Source organism: Botrytis cinerea, chromosome 15 (genome assembly GCF_000143535.2).
Source record: "Botrytis cinerea B05.10 chromosome 15, complete sequence".
Taxonomy (NCBI): Eukaryota; Fungi; Ascomycota; class Leotiomycetes; order Helotiales; family Sclerotiniaceae; genus Botrytis; species Botrytis cinerea.
In genome coordinates, this window is record NC_037324.1 from 254,841 (window position 1) to 269,610 (window position 14,770).

Genomic DNA, 14,770 nt, shown 5'->3' on the forward strand with positions numbered 1-14,770 from the left:
GAATAACCGGATCGCTTCATGATTAGATTAGATGAACACCCAGATTAGACGGTTATTTTGTCTAGATGGCTAGTTTATTCAGATGGTCAGGTCGTTTCTGGAAAAGAGACAGAAGGATCCGGCAGATACATAGGTCCACCTGGCGCTCCTATAATATCTACATAGCCGCAAGACCCGAATACTATTTATTTGACTTCCGGGGCATCTTTCTCGTCCGATAAAGCGGTAACTCCGTGGAACTGTTCACAAAGCTTCCAGCCAACAGTGGGCAAGACAATAAGCAAAGACTTCCGCTCAAAGGCTGGAAGACTGCGAAAGCGGAGGCGGAATCGAACAAAGAACTGGACTTTTCCATGGCGATACGTAATATTCAAATATATATTATCTTTCAATTGTTCTTTGGCTGTGTAAATCAACGGGTTGGAGGATATCGATATGTAATCGTAATGAAAGACTTTCTCCAATTCGACCAAGTACTGACAGAGAGTTTTCTTCATTCATGCTGGGCTGGTTCAAACATTTCTATCGGATTTTTTCGTTGTGATCACCTACTGGGCACTTTGCTGTTTGCTCCCAGAAATCCAGCCAGTTCCAACAACGTTCCTTTGAGGCCTCTCCTTTTCCCCTTCAATTCCTCTGCACAGTTTTTTGATGGTATAAAAGAGCAATCAAGCAAGCAATCAAGCAATCAAGCTGCTTCCCCTCTGTACAAAGCTATCGATACCTCGGTCCCGATTTTATTCCAAAGAAACCCCTGTTCAGTTCGTATCTCGGATCTTGGGGAGAAACAAAAACACAGCATCACCACTTTTTTATTTTGCTTTCAGCTAAAATTCGATATCTACCAATCAACCCGCCACCCCTCTTCCTTTCCCCCTCAACCACAACCACGACTTGATCGCAGAAAAGACTTCGATTCGATTAGAAGCCGTGCCATTTCCACACTTTGCATCTTTATCGACCTGCGACATTCATTGTTGATTCTACGGAAGTCGACAACCTGGCTCTTCAATCAGCTCAAGTTGGAGGAGGATCTGCGGCGTTAGCCCAAATGGCTAAGCCAGGCGGAGAACCTTTGGAGGAATATGATGAGTATGTGCTGATGGCGATGAGGGCAATTGGATTCTTGGTTTCATTGGGTTGCAGGCGCAAATCACTAATACCGTGTTGGCTAGATATGAATCTCTCCCACCAAATTTTTCGTTGATCCAGAACATGGCTGCGGGCGCCTTTGCCGGAATCGCGGTACGCTCTTTCAATCTACGGAATCCAATGCATTCGATACTGATGGACCTATAGGAACATACTGTTATGTACCCGATCGATGCAATCAAGGTATATATGAATTGCCCCTCAGATGAACTCCAAAAACCAATATTGATGTGATGCAGACCCGAATGCAAATTCTCAACCCCACCCCATCCGCAGTCTACAATGGTGTCATACAAGGAGGATATCGAATAGCTACCGGAGAGGGACTTCTAAGTCTATGGAGAGGCATGTCAAGTGTGGTTGTGGGAGCTGGTCAGTTTCGCTCGAATCGAATAAGCATAGAAGAATACTGATAGCGGTTTAGGACCTGCACACGCTGTTTATTTTGCTACTTATGAGGCTGTGAAGCATGTCATGGGAGGAAACCAAGCTGGTGTTCACCATCCTCTTGCTGCTGGTTGGTTTTGATAAGAGTTCGATTTTTTTAACGTGTGCTAATAATGAATAGCTACTAGTGGGGCTTGCGCAACCATTGCAAGTGATGCCCTCATGAATCCTTTCGATGGTATGATATGCATCTTGCATCTTTTTCTATCTTTCTTCTGACATTTTATAGTTATCAAACAGCGCATGCAAATGCACAACTCGAAAGTTATGTACAAATCAATGACGGATTGCGCTAGATACGTCTATCGAAGTGAAGGCCTTACCGCATTCTACGTTTCTTATCCTACTACCCTCTCCATGACAGTTCCTTTCACTGCTCTTCAATTCCTCGCATACGAATCGATGTCGACTTTTATGAACCCTACTAAGAAATACGATCCATGGACCCATTGTTCAGCGGGTGCGGTTGCAGGAGGTTTTGCGGCTGCTCTCACAACACCTATGGATGTGGTTAAGACTTTATTACAAACAAGAGGAACAGCGACTGATGCGGAATTAAGAAATGTCAGTGGTTTTGTAGAAGGATGTCGGGTTATTCATCGAAGAGCAGGATTCGGTGGATTCTTCAAGGGTGTTAAACCAAGAGTGGTTACCACTATGCCTAGTACTGCTATTTGTTGGTCTGCATATGAGGCTTGCAAGTGAGTATCTCTACGATCTGGCATTTGGAATTGATACTAACAAAAACGTCAGGGCTTATTTTATTAGGCAAAACGATGCCGAAGTTTAAATACTTTGGTTTATGATCGCCTTTAGCGTTTTCTGCAACCCCCCTAATGAGCGAAATTCGACTGCGGCTATGCGATACCACACGAAGGCATTCCGCCGCAAGTCAAATTGCAATCACATGATATCATTATGTGCTTGTAAAAACGATCGAACACGATTTACACTAGGTGAGCTTTATGTGATGTCTTAACTTATCACGTTAAGCTTAACGTCCAGATTTGCGAGTAGTAAATGGATGAGTATCGTTGGTCGATCTGTACATAGAATACCTTTTTTTCTTTTTCCTTTCTTGCTTTTAGATCTCTTCGTTTTTTGATGGTACATGATATGCGTGCATGCATGGAAGTTTTTGATGAAATTCTTTGGAAAAAGTTATCGAACACAGAAGACATCGATGATATCTATGGGAACGCTTGTGGATGAACTTTGGCTGGCGTTCATCTAGCGATGGATGGACATGCTAGGTTGGAGGGTGGATGGGGTTCAAAAATGGAGGAGGTGGATTTGAAGAATACAGCTGGATGAAAATCAACTTTAGAATGGATGGTCGGTCTGGGTACCTACCCGATGGATGTATCGTGGCGTGTGGGGAGTGTATTTATACCGAAAGAAAATTCAATAGGATTGAAGAGTGAAGAAAAGATGAGATAAGACAAGGGAAAGTGTTTGTTCCAGTTGTGGGTCCAAATTGTGAAGTGTGTGATGCGATTAGCGGGGATTTTGCGTGGTATTATTATGACACATGTAATTTCTTATGTCTATGAGTGTGAGAGTTGCTGAGTGAGGTATTTGTGGTCTAAATATTGAACTACAGAAATTAAGGAGCAGGAGGGAAGGCGGGGGAAGAAAGGGAGAGAGAATATTCTAAACTTTTCCCCGAGTCTTTCTAGGCGTGGTGTGTAATTGGGACTGGAAGTGGAAGTAGGGAGTTAGTAGGGAATGGGATGGGGAAATAGTTGTTGTGGTCCTACTGGAAATCTTGATGCTTACTTGGGTAGGATAGGAGTGGGGGATATCTGTATTTTGAATGGTTGGATCGGATCAGAGCAAGTGAGGGCAGGCTAGGTGTGGGAAAAAGAGAATTTATGGGGGAGAATTTGGAGAGAGAGAGAGAGAGAGAGAGAGAGAGGGAGAAGCGGCTGAGTCTCGGAAAGTAAGGGGGGAAATCTGTAAGTCGCTGATCAGGTGGATGGGTGGATCGGGTTTGGTGGCTCGAGATATCGAGATGGTGGGTTCGAGGTGTGGATACTGTGGTGATTGTAATCTTGGAGGGGGGAGAGAAGGGGTGAGGCAATGAGAGGGTGTAGATGGGGGTTGTGGGTGGAAAGGCTTGGATTGTGGGAGTTAGGAGGTTAAGGAGTTATAATTGATAGCCGACTTTACAATCTTGGGAGCACCTTTTCTCATTGGTCATCTCTTTAGGTATATACTTTTTATGTTTCTATAGTATGTTTCTATAGTGTTTTTCCTACTTCAGCGCTTGAGATGCTGATGCAAATGATTGTGTGTTAAATTATGGCAAGTGGCTGTATAAACCCGGATACTCCATCATTGGAAATGAACGAATCTTGAGGGATTGCGATTCATGAAGAATAAAATGGATTGTGAATAGCTCATATTGTGTGATGATTCGAAGGAAAGGCTTGGGGTCTAGGGTGGGGGTTCACAAAAGAGTCACTTCTTCCGTACTGAAGTTATCCTATTTCTACCTCTCTTTATTCGCATTATACCAGATGGTCCGCTCAAATTGCAAGCCAAGATAAACGTCAAAGGGTTTCATCAAGTATCAAGTAGGCTTTCATCTATTTCGAGTCAAGATCAAATCGAACAGCTAGTTTGCCGTCGAACCGAGCAACTAAGTCAATTTTTCAGTAACAACAAACTTGTTTTATACCACAGAAACCGTGTACGTTGTTAAAAGGACACACGAGGTTATGCGTATTGTGGATTCGAGAACAGGACGGAAAACTAGGAGTCAAGAGTTAAGAGAATGACAGGAAAGGGTGTGGAAAGTGGAGACGGCAGAAGAGAAGAGGAAGTTGGAGAAACAGGAGATGTTTGGTAGAGGGGAGAAGGAGAGGAGAGTAGAGAAGCAAAGAGAATTTGGGATGTTGATTGAGGATGCAGGGGAGATTTAGGGGGGTTGTGAGAGAGGGTGTCGGTGAGGGATGGGATGGAGATTCTGGTAGTGCGGAGTGAATAGATTGTGGTATTCAGAGTTGGGAATTCTGTGGTTGGATTTTAGGGGTGTTGGCTTTTTTGATTCTTGAGAAAAATTGAAAAGTCTGATCTGATGGAAAGGAGCAAGATGTATAATGGAATGGTGGATGTCCTACAACCGATGAGATACATATCCTATACACTTTCACTTGTTCTCTGCTATTTTCTTGTGTGTACTTCATTTCCTATTTCAACTACATTTCGCTTTTTTTTGTCATGTCCAACCTAGATGTAGAAATATCGATTCAAGTAACTTGTACTTACCCATTGACTGTAAGTGACTATGGAAAAACGTCCTTCGACTCATCAACACAACTATCAATCGAACTAATATTTACCTAACCACATTGTTAACAGAATGCGACCCCGAAGATTCATCGCACATGCCTTTCCTGTTTACTTAATGATCTACTGTCCTTTTGTTCGTGCTCTCGATTTCACTTCTCTTCATCCATGTCAAGATCAACGGGTTTCAATAGATTCGAAAGCTTTCCTGTCACTTGATATCATCATTTTCAATCCTCGATATCGTTAATGCAGAATCGCCTAAGCGTACTAGAATCCACGTAAACTGCGTCTGAAAATCTTCATCCACATCAAATAATTTCCAACATCGAACCTGATACCCCTATCTAACCAAATCAAAAAGAAAATGTCGTCTCGCTCAGGTTCAGGTTCAAGCTCAGGTAGAACACCATCTACGTCGTGCGCTGGCTCGGGTCGAATGGTCTTTGGAGGATGTTCAAGCCAGGCTTCTGCTAGATCAGGCTCTAGTCGAACGTCGTCTGGCTCGGGCTCTAGTCGTTCGTCAGTGGGTACGAATTCAAGTCGAGGATCTTCTAACTCAGGCTCGAGTCATTCGTCAGTGAGCATGAATTCAAGTCGCACATCTGGGAGCTCAGGCTCAAGCCAAATGTCGCTTGGCTCAAACTCCATCCAATCAACAGTTAACGGTTTGGAACCTGACATTAATTCCAGAAAGCACGCAAACAGAAATCATAAGATGATTGGCTGGTCTGGCCCACGGCTTCAAGAGGATCCACGCGTAAAAGCATATGCTGATAAGAAGAGTGATCAAATGGAAAAGAAGGCTTGGGCGGAGAGAAAAGCGACTTCTGAGGCGAGGAAGAAGCAAGGTTATTATATTGAAAATGATATGGCATAGATTGTTTTTGTGAAGAATATTGGAAGGTGCTTGGACTTGGAGAATAGAAATCGATGATATTACACAACTTTCGGGTCTCGAGACATATTCTAAGTGATATTCGGAAGATTTTGAGGTTGATTCATAGATTGTGATTCGAAAAGTGACTTTGTAACTATGCACACTGAATATAAATTTATAAGACTCATAGATTCATGGGTTGATTAAGCCTCTGAGGAATGGTTGTGGGAGTAGAGACTACACTTACGGAGCAATCGTGTACAGTATCTAGACCTAGAAACTTCACATATATAACATTACATGAATTAAAGTCATAATTTCATCAGGCGGGTGATACTCACAAGATTATTAAATCGATTCATGGCTCTCTCGATGATTTTACAGCTATTCATGTTAGATTGGGATGCAGAAGATTCATAGATTCAGGATTACTCATATTGAACATACATTTCAATGGCTCGTAGACTACATAGCCTTTGTCTAGTTAAAGCTCTCCTTGGAATTTCCGTTTATTTTCTTAAGTCTTTACATGAAAATTAGATATTAGATCAGCAACATCAAAGTTCACACCAAGGACAAACTGTTTAATAATTATCAAGTTATCATCCTCAACCGCAGCATTCCTCTCAACACCAAGACAAGCAACAAATCGAAGAATGTCCCGTGGCGTCGTTTTGGATCACCATGCATATGATCATGGGAATCCGCGTAACCAAAGTCCCTTCAGGGGAGAAGATCAGCCGCATCAAGGCTCGGGACCTGCCTATACCGATCCATATGACCCTATTCCTGATATTCGATCTCAAACTCCGTATTCTTCGAGTGAAACTCGATACGGCACTCAATATGGCACTCGATCTATAGGTGCGCAGCAGGGCTATGTGAAAGCTCCACCATATCATTCTTTCCCAAATTCTGGTTATAGGTATGCGAGCTCCTCAACCTCTTCATCCCAACTTACAACGCCAGCTCACCAACCTCAACCTGAATACACTGGAAAGCATGTGGGAACCACTCAATACACAAATTTTGGTGCGACGCATTCCCTTTCAATCTCTCCTCACACTTTCGATGCAACACGTATTCCACCTCCGTCCGCTAAAATGATATCACATTACCACTTCCTCTTTCATCATAATAATGAAAGAGACACAGTTTACAGTCTTAATTCCAATTTAAAGCCAGATTATCATTATCCAAAAACCATCACTTTCACCAGAATAGACGAGCCCAGTGCACGTACAAGCGCGAGGTACAATCAAGCGAGTGATGGGCGTACAAAAGATGATGAGAGAAGAAAAATAGAAACTAGAAAGGCAGCCATCAATGGGGGAAGTCGATTAGTTGGAAACATATATGGAATAGAAGAAAGAGAAAGACGCTATCAGAAGAGCAAATCAAGAAGCGAGTGACAGACAAGGTGAACGGATGTCAGGTTATGAATATTGATTAGAACGGTTAGGAATTATGGTAAAGCAGTTTGCTTATAATGGGATCATAGATATTACTTGGATTTAGAAGTCAAAAATCGATGGTATGACAACTTTCCATCCTGACCTTATTTATCGAGTTAGTTTTTGAGTAATTTTCTCGAATCATCTTTTACAGGGTTTGACGAATCAAACAATCTTGTTGTCATGATCCTCAAAAGGTAACTCGAGAACTCATAGACTGAGAAGATTCTGGCTACTTGAGGGTTCGACTCGTCCAAATTTTCAGATTCCCCTTTTCTATGCACTTATCAACCTTGGAACCTCATCAAAGTTAAGTTTTAAATCGAACCAAGACATAGCAGTGTCAAAGCCTGTATTGCAGCAACAGAACCGAAAGATATCTGGCACTTGGAAATTCACAGGAGACAATCACGAAAGTAATCTTGAAGCTGGAAAAGATCGAGGCTTCATAGGAATGAACCAACCACATCAAGGTGGCTGGCGAGAAATACAAGAAGATTCATTTAATTCATCCTCATGTGAACGCGGGTACGAGAGCTATTCTCCAACTGCTAGCTCGTATTCCATGGCCCAGATTGTTCTAAGTACACCTGGTCAATACCTACCTCTTTCTATGCATAATAATCAGAACTTGTCTAATAGCTCAAGGCCAAGAGCCAAATCCCATCGCATCACAGAAATTTCATCTTCAAACCATGTGCGCAAAATTTGTATCCTCCTTAGTACACACAATGAAGTCAAACGTCATGAGAATACATCATCTTGACCTCTATTACAGATTCCACGGTTATCTCCACCTACAATTGTCGTGCAGTCGGCTAGTACTACTCCAGTCCTTAGACGTCGCCGTTCCCTTTCTGTGTTCCGTGGAAGCCAGAATGGTCCGGGCTCATCATCTTCACAGCATGAAAGCTCAAGGTCAACCCGGAATGGTGATCCCATAGGTCCTCAGAGATTTGCATTTGGGAGGTTTGATAGGAGTGGTCCGTTTACCAGACGTGAAAAGTCTGAAAATAAAGAACTAAAACTGAAGAATTCAATGGAAGCTCAGAGAGAAGACATACAAGGATTGGAGATGGGTTCAAATAGATTAAGGATGTGATTTTGAGGAATTACAAGAATAGAGGCAGTGGGTTAATAGGGCGAATTCAGATAGTAGGAAAGACAATGGCGAATCTAGTGAGGGATAGAAATGAATGGCAGGGTCATAAATTTATCGTCATGTATAGAGAAGTATAATGCAATAAGAAAACAGAGGAATAATGAATAATTGCTAGGCTTAGAAATAAGAATTGATGATATTGTAACTTGGATTATTTCAGTCATTTTCCGAATCATTTCCAATTATATTCATCCACTATGCATTTCGGGGAGTCATGAACTATGAAATTTTGTTTACTTGAGAGGTCACGTTATTTTTTTCTTTTGACATTCCTTCCTCTTTACTTGACATGATATGAGAACTTGATCGATCTTGAGTTTTATTTCAACAGCACAACTTTCTTGGTCCAATTTGTTAACTACATCGAATCGAAATTCTAAATACAACTCATTTCAGATCAATACCCTAGACAGTATCAAAGTGAGAACAAGAATGCCCGGAAATAGTACTATTGAAAGATGGCTGGGCAATATTGAGAATAATGATGGACAGTCTACAGTGGGGCGAGAAGATGATCAACATAGATACGCAAGTCGAAAAGATGAGTCTGTCGATTCAAGCTTTGGCAAGCCGCCGCAAGCTTCTTCTAGATATCGAGCAAAGCCGCATAAACATCAAAAAAGGTCACAGAAGTCACTTCCATCTCAACGTGAAAGCTTCGAGGGTAGATCGAGCAGCAATTCACGTTCTAGAGTCAAGCCTCGAAAAAAAAACCATGATCCACGCTCGTCTCAACGGCTACCTGTTAGTGATAACTCGCCGCGCAGTCCACACTCCGAAGCTGCGGCTCAATCAAATCTACCACGCTCATCCTCACCTAGTGGGAATGGCAGATATACCTCATATCACATTCCATCTCTCGGATTCGGATTCCCTGAGACAACTGCTGCATCTCATATAACTATTGCTCCAGCCACTGAGCCTCAACGACCCTCTGCTGGAGTCACTTTACACCAAGGCATTTATGATATACCCACTACGTATCACACGGTGCAAGGCTTTTCATCATCTCCCCACCAAGGCCACCACAGAAGTGGCTACCCTACTAGCGAAGGATCATTCCAATATACCGTACCCCAAGAAATCCAAAGAATTGGATTTAGAACAGCTGAGGGAAACGATGCGTATGAAAGATATTTGAGAGAGGCAGGCCAGATAGAAAGAATGGCCGTGTCACAAGCTAAACCAGCAAGGGAAACGTGGGCAAGAGATATATGGGAAAGTGAAATGGGAAAGCAAGGTAGTTCAGGAGGAAAGAGAGGTATGTATTAGGAGGAAGGGTAGAGAGCTAGATATCGGAGTTGATATAACGGTATGGCGTTTGAAGCGAAGTTGGAGATATTGAACGAGTGTAGATTAAAGGGTGGGGAAGAGTATTTAAACCTATGAATCAAAAGCGTTGATGTTACACACTTGTGTCTATGACCCTCAAATGATGAATCATGCATACAATAACTTCGATAGTCATGAGATAATTTTCGGGGAGCTATTCGTCCCTGCATGGTAACTTTGTAATTATTTGTGTCACTAATCTCTAAATTCCAGAGATTCGCAAGCCTTGAATCCCCTCTAAATATTCAGAATACACAAATTGAAATCGAGTCACTTCATGTCGAACTTATGAAACGGAATAATAACTCTGCGAAGATTTCATCAGTACTCATTTAACCAGTATATGAATCCTGAGGCTCAAAAATCCTTCCCTTTATTTGGACATTCAAATGTTCAACTCCGCATGATTTTCCAGCTTTGCTTTTTTCTTCCTTCCCTGAACGTCAGAATCAAGAGCTCCATCAAAAACAAGACTTTCATAATCGACCATAACATCGAAGCCAACATCCAAGAGAAACATGCCTACAGTGGAAGAGTACTTCGGGCCCAAGCAGGGAGACTATCCAGCATCAGTACAATCGGCAGCTTCAAGTGCGTCGTCACATTCGAGATCTAAATCGTCCACCCATCGATCTTCTAAGAGTGCAGCAGCTTCACATATAAGACTTAAGTCTCAAGATCCCAAGACTCAAACTTCCAACACACTTATGGATGACTACAACAAGAAAAGAAGACCTGGCGCTAGAAGCACGTATGCGCAATCCAGCAGTGGATCTGTAGCTCCAAGCAAGTCGCGTACAGGCCGACTAACCAGACTTCTCAAGGGAGTTTCCAACAGCGATGAGGGTTGCGGTAGCCAGGGAAGCGCCCCCAGCTCTGTGAGTTCGGGCTCTACGCGTTCCAGATCAGCACGTTCCAGCTCCACAGCTCCTACCTCTGTACATGAGTCCGAATGCGGATCCGTGGCTTACAGTAGTACTGACCAACGCGCCCGGATAGAATCATGGCGCAAAGCTGTGGTTCCATATGAACATCAACAAGCTTTAGTGCCATACAAGCAGCCAACAAAGCCAGCATCTACAATAGAATTTCCACAGCCCGATAGCCGTAGAACTTTATACAAGCCACTTGCAGACACGAAAGCTACAACCCACAGCGCTCTAGTTTTGCATGGATCGAGCCAACAGTCTTCATCCGCCTCGCAAAGCGTCAATCATGCAACTGGAGTTGCACCTAAACGTCAAGCCAAATCGAGATCGGAATATGCTCAATCGAGTTCCGGCAGGTCATCCAGAAGCTCTCGTGCTATGAGCACAGATGGACGTCCCAGGGAGAGGCAAAAACGACGACTAACAAAAGGATCCTCTCGTAGCTCCGACATTCCACCTTCACCTCCACCTCCACCTCCACAATTAAAATTTAGAGGTGCTCCAGCTCCGGCTCCACCTCCGGGTCCACCTCCACCTCCACAATCTAGAGGTGCTTCAGCTCCGGGTCAACCTCTACTAAGATCAACATATGCTCCAAGACATCCACAGAAACCGCCGCCAGTACCCCGACTAGAACTACCAAGGGGACCTGGTATACCGCCATCTCTCGAGTATCGGCCGGACCCACCACGCCCTTTGTATTGCCCACCAGATCCTTTGCATTTTCCGGTCAGACCATTTTGTCCACCGCCAACTGAGATGCCAAACTTTGAAGAAGAGAATTTGTTGGCAATGAAAAGCCTTGCTGAAGCTAATGGGGAACTTGCAATCGAAATAGCGAGATACAACAATAATGTAGATGTTATGCGTTATCGAACCCCTATGTACTTTCCTGGATATCCGTTTCTTCCGGGCCATAGAATTTAATGAGAGGTGATTAATTTAATTATGCTAAGACATATCGTGGAGGAATAGGAATTCATAAGTCTGGAGGGAGGAATAGGATAACAGAATTTGTGTTTTAAGTTCCAATCGATGATGTTTTGTACCCAATTGTACTTGTGACACGAAATGTTGTGATACTTCAATCCATTCAAAGTCCATTTCAAATTTATGCTATAATGTACAACTAATCCTCAACTTGAGGGTTCAAAGTGAAAAACTTATATTGTATTGTTTTCGTACAATTGTGGCACTTGATATTAGGTATCTTGTATCCTATAACCCCAATGCGATAAACAAATGCAGACCCATCGATGGCAGTCAAGATATCATAACCATGGCCTTCATACCATGTAACTCCCATTTTCATTTCCATTTCCATTCCAAAATCCCTATTAATTTTTACAAACCCTTTGACGAAAACGTAGATCAGTAATTGAACCGCTCAGTCATCATCGCTACTCTCCTCACTACCCAAGAATGCCAAATCGTTCTTCCTTCTAGCCCTAACAGAAACCTCCATGTCCTCGTCATCATCCTCACTCTCTTCATCATCTTTAGTACTGCCATTTTTGCTTTTGTCATCGTCGTCATCATCAACACCATCATCACCACTACCCTCACTCTTCTTCTTGACCTCTTTGACACCATTCCCACTTCTTCTAGAACTTCTATCCATTCCCCATGCTTTTTCGCCTTCCTTCACCGCTTCCAAATCTGCCTGTAGTTCTCTCATCTCCTTGATTTCTCTGGCTCTGCCTTCGCTAAAACGTCCGGTCATGCCAATCTCAGTGAGCATGCTCTTCAAGTGTTTGATTTTCTCATTTTCTGTCTCATATTTCTTCAATTCGAAAGCCCAAATTTTGCGAATCCCACACTTGACGAGTTGCGATTGAAGTGTTTTAATCAACTGTTCGTTGGGTGAAAGTTCTGCCGTGGTCTTAGCCTTCGCGGCTTTGGGTTTCGCGGCCTTTGTTGTTTTAGAGGGCTTGGACGAAGTGGATTTGGACTTCTTGGCACGAGATTTGGTGGTTAAAGGTCCATCGAGAACAACAGACATGGCAGAGGAGTCGGATTCGTTACCGGCGGCTTCGTCTTCTGTTTTTGGGAGGGAGGATAAGGATGAATCGCGGATCTTTGGGGACGAGGGCTTAGGAGATTTTGCCTCGGATTGAGTGATCGATTCAATATCAGACAATTCAGAGCCAGAAGACACCGCTTCTTTTGTTACTGATTTCTTAGTCTTCTTGGGTGCCACCTCATCTTCATTGTCGCCGATTACGTTGTCTGAAATAGCTTTGGCATTCTTGTTAACTTGCTTCTTTGGTATCGCTTTTGGTTCGTTTTCGCTCATTTCGGAATCAATCTCTGATAATTCTGATTCCGCAGGTTCAGAAAGTTCGGATTCAGAAACGGGAGTTTTCTCTTTCTTTTGTCTCTTTGGAGGAGGTGCCTTCTTTTCGGCAGAAGATCGTTTCGTTGCTTTCGCAGCAGGTGTGGCTTTTTTCGCTGGGGCTTTTTTGGTATTCTTTGGCTTCACAGGCTCTTCCTCGCCCTCTTCCTCCTCTTCATCTCCTTGCATCAATTTGTCCTGCAATTGATCATTAGGATTGATTGTTAAACCCAACAGCTTCAACTCAGAAATAACTTACAACTTCGCCCTTGATAATTCCCTTGCTTTTTTCCTTCCACTTTCCTTCACTTAAGAAGCCGTCCCCCAATTCATGTTCCTCTTCTACTTTTGTTCTAATAAATCGAACACTCAATTTATCTTTCTCGTCGCTGTGGAATACGTCACGAACCGTCTTGGAGAGCGCGCTCGTCAAAGCTTTATCGGAAAGTGGCATTTTGTATGCGAAAATGGAATTATGAAGTGCGAATTAGATATTGAAGGACGATAAAATGTAAATTGAATTCCACCAGATTGAAAGGCTAGGAAGTATCCTTCAGTAAGTCTGATCAAATCGCGTCGCGTGTGTATGGAGCTTTTTGGGTCGTCATTCAGTGATCGTTGAAGTGGGGACCATGATCACTTTAAGTAGAAGGCGGTGGATGGCAGAAATCATCAGCTAGAAAGTTAATGTCGACTACTACCTACTTACTCTAGATTGGAGACACTCTCCTTTCTTCAAATGCTAATGATTCTCCAATGAAGAAACGTCTCTTTGTCTAAAACTGTTATGAACTCAAGGGGCTAAGCATAATTTGTTTTGAAACGTGGAGAGCATCTTTCACAACTGAATCTGGTCCGTCTACCGCGCTATCCATACTTGATGTGCCTCTGCGGCAATGTAGCTAGCTGTCTTTCAACCCATCTAGGCCCAGATTATATGGAAATTTATCTAACAATGATATCATCACGTTTCTACTCTAAGGTTTTGTTCTCTTCGAGAACTGTTTAGAGACCTTTCTCATACAAATCCCGCATTTTTGAGATACTCCTGCAGCTCGGATATCGATCACTTGAGCTGTAGCAATCTTTGAAATATCACCTCAAGCCAAAAGCTTAGTGAATGATTATTTCTTGGAACTACTCTTCACTATTCTTCAACACAGCTACTCTCCAAGTCGTTTCATATAGCCCAGTGGTAACGAAATTTGCCATTAGTAAGTAAGATCATCATATAACTCAGTAAAATCTCCCTACGCTTGTCAAGCCTTTCATTTGGACAGGGCAGTCGATGGAAATCTGCAAGTGACATAATATGGTATCTCGAGGCTTAAACTTGCTCTGAGTGACTTCCCTGGAGACGTGTTGTGGGTATTCTCTTGTACTTTATCTTTGATGATAGCGCTAGGTGTTGTATTCATAGTTTTTCTTTCGTTATTCCAACACACTATCAGGAGCTTGAATCGAAGCGGTGCCACTGTCATTCGAACGTCCATCTCGATAGTCGGAAAACCTGGAATTGGTCACCACATGTGCAGAAAGTGAACATCGGTGATGTTCGCTTTACATTTCACCCAACATTATTTTTCCAGTCATGCATAACTTGAAAAAGCTTGCATGAATGCCGTACTTATGTATGTTGGTTCTTCTTCTGGACACAAATTCTGCATCATATTGTCAAAGACGACCACAATCATGACTTCTCATGCCTGATTTGGTGACGAGGCGGAGGTGTGTGAGCTCTATTCCGCCTTTGCAGACCAAGTCAATCTATACCCAGAAAATATC

The 14,770-nt window shown here is 42.8% G+C and overlaps 6 protein-coding genes across 6 annotated transcripts; 5 read left to right on the forward strand and 1 right to left on the reverse strand.

Moving 5' to 3' along the window:
* Positions 1-401: 401 nt before the first annotated feature.
* On the forward strand, positions 402-3,099 carry BCIN_15g00670 (hypothetical protein). The gene is made up of 8 exons (XM_001553578.2): positions 402-1,092; positions 1,176-1,245; positions 1,300-1,335; positions 1,392-1,524; positions 1,577-1,669; positions 1,721-1,777; positions 1,829-2,300; positions 2,353-3,099. The coding sequence occupies exons 1-8, from the start codon at positions 1,052-1,054 to the stop codon at positions 2,387-2,389; spliced, it is 939 nt and encodes a 312-aa protein (XP_001553628.1). The 5' UTR covers positions 402-1,051; the 3' UTR covers positions 2,390-3,099.
* A 1,914-nt stretch (positions 3,100-5,013) lies between these two features.
* On the forward strand, positions 5,014-5,858 carry BCIN_15g00680 (hypothetical protein). The gene has a single exon (XM_024697366.1). It carries the CDS (start codon positions 5,261-5,263, stop codon positions 5,771-5,773), a length of 513 nt encoding a protein of 170 aa, XP_024553181.1. The 5' UTR covers positions 5,014-5,260; the 3' UTR covers positions 5,774-5,858.
* Positions 5,859-6,319: 461 nt separating this feature from the next.
* Positions 6,320-7,315, forward strand: BCIN_15g00690 (hypothetical protein). The gene is made up of 2 exons (XM_024697367.1): positions 6,320-6,584; positions 6,699-7,315. Exons 1-2 carry the CDS (start codon positions 6,430-6,432, stop codon positions 7,183-7,185), a joined length of 642 nt encoding a protein of 213 aa, XP_024553182.1. The 5' UTR covers positions 6,320-6,429; the 3' UTR covers positions 7,186-7,315.
* Positions 7,316-8,654: 1,339 nt separating this feature from the next.
* Positions 8,655-9,759, forward strand: BCIN_15g00700 (hypothetical protein). Its single transcript, XM_024697368.1, has one exon. The coding sequence runs from the start codon at positions 8,822-8,824 to the stop codon at positions 9,659-9,661; it is 840 nt and encodes a 279-aa protein (XP_024553183.1). The 5' UTR covers positions 8,655-8,821; the 3' UTR covers positions 9,662-9,759.
* A 110-nt stretch (positions 9,760-9,869) lies between these two features.
* BCIN_15g00710 (hypothetical protein) lies at positions 9,870-11,660 on the forward strand. The gene has a single exon (XM_024697369.1). The coding sequence runs from the start codon at positions 10,240-10,242 to the stop codon at positions 11,575-11,577; it is 1,338 nt and encodes a 445-aa protein (XP_024553184.1). The 5' UTR covers positions 9,870-10,239; the 3' UTR covers positions 11,578-11,660.
* Positions 11,661-11,733: 73 nt separating this feature from the next.
* Positions 11,734-13,553, reverse strand: BCIN_15g00720 (hypothetical protein). Its single transcript, XM_001553585.2, has 2 exons — positions 13,245-13,553; positions 11,734-13,183 (listed from the first exon to the last, which is right to left on the reverse strand). Exons 1-2 carry the CDS (start codon positions 13,437-13,439, stop codon positions 12,038-12,040), a joined length of 1,341 nt encoding a protein of 446 aa, XP_001553635.1. The 5' UTR covers positions 13,440-13,553; the 3' UTR covers positions 11,734-12,037.
* Between the last annotated feature and the right edge of the window lie 1,217 nt (positions 13,554-14,770).

What these genes read in the sequence shown, in the direction of transcription:
- BCIN_15g00680 (XM_024697366.1), top strand. Translation starts at nt 5,261, where the DNA reads ATGTCGTCTCGCTCAGGTTCAGGTTCAAGCTCAGGTAGAACACCATCT.
- BCIN_15g00690 (XM_024697367.1), top strand. Translation starts at nt 6,430, where the DNA reads ATGTCCCGTGGCGTCGTTTTGGATCACCATGCATATGATCATGGGAAT. An exon ending in GATATTCGATCTCAAACTCC is followed by an intron (nt 6,585 to 6,698) that starts GTATTCTTCGAG and finishes TTCTGGTTATAG; the next exon opens with GTATGCGAGCTCCTCAACCT.
- BCIN_15g00700 (XM_024697368.1), top strand. Translation starts at nt 8,822, where the DNA reads ATGCCCGGAAATAGTACTATTGAAAGATGGCTGGGCAATATTGAGAAT.
- BCIN_15g00670 (XM_001553578.2), top strand. Translation starts at nt 1,052, where the DNA reads ATGGCTAAGCCAGGCGGAGAACCTTTGGAGGAATATGATGA. An exon ending in GCGCCTTTGCCGGAATCGCG is followed by an intron (nt 1,246 to 1,299) that starts GTACGCTCTTTC and finishes ATGGACCTATAG; the next exon opens with GAACATACTGTTATGTACCC. An exon ending in TCACCATCCTCTTGCTGCTG is followed by an intron (nt 1,670 to 1,720) that starts GTTGGTTTTGAT and finishes AATAATGAATAG; the next exon opens with CTACTAGTGGGGCTTGCGCA.
- BCIN_15g00720 (XM_001553585.2), bottom strand. Translation starts at nt 13,439, where the DNA reads ATGCCACTTTCCGATAAAGCTTTGACGAGCGCGCTCTCCAAGACGGTT. An exon ending in GAATTATCAAGGGCGAAGTT is followed by an intron (nt 13,184 to 13,244) that starts GTAAGTTATTTC and finishes GATCAATTGCAG; the next exon opens with GACAAATTGATGCAAGGAGA.
- BCIN_15g00710 (XM_024697369.1), top strand. Translation starts at nt 10,240, where the DNA reads ATGCCTACAGTGGAAGAGTACTTCGGGCCCAAGCAGGGAGACTATCCA.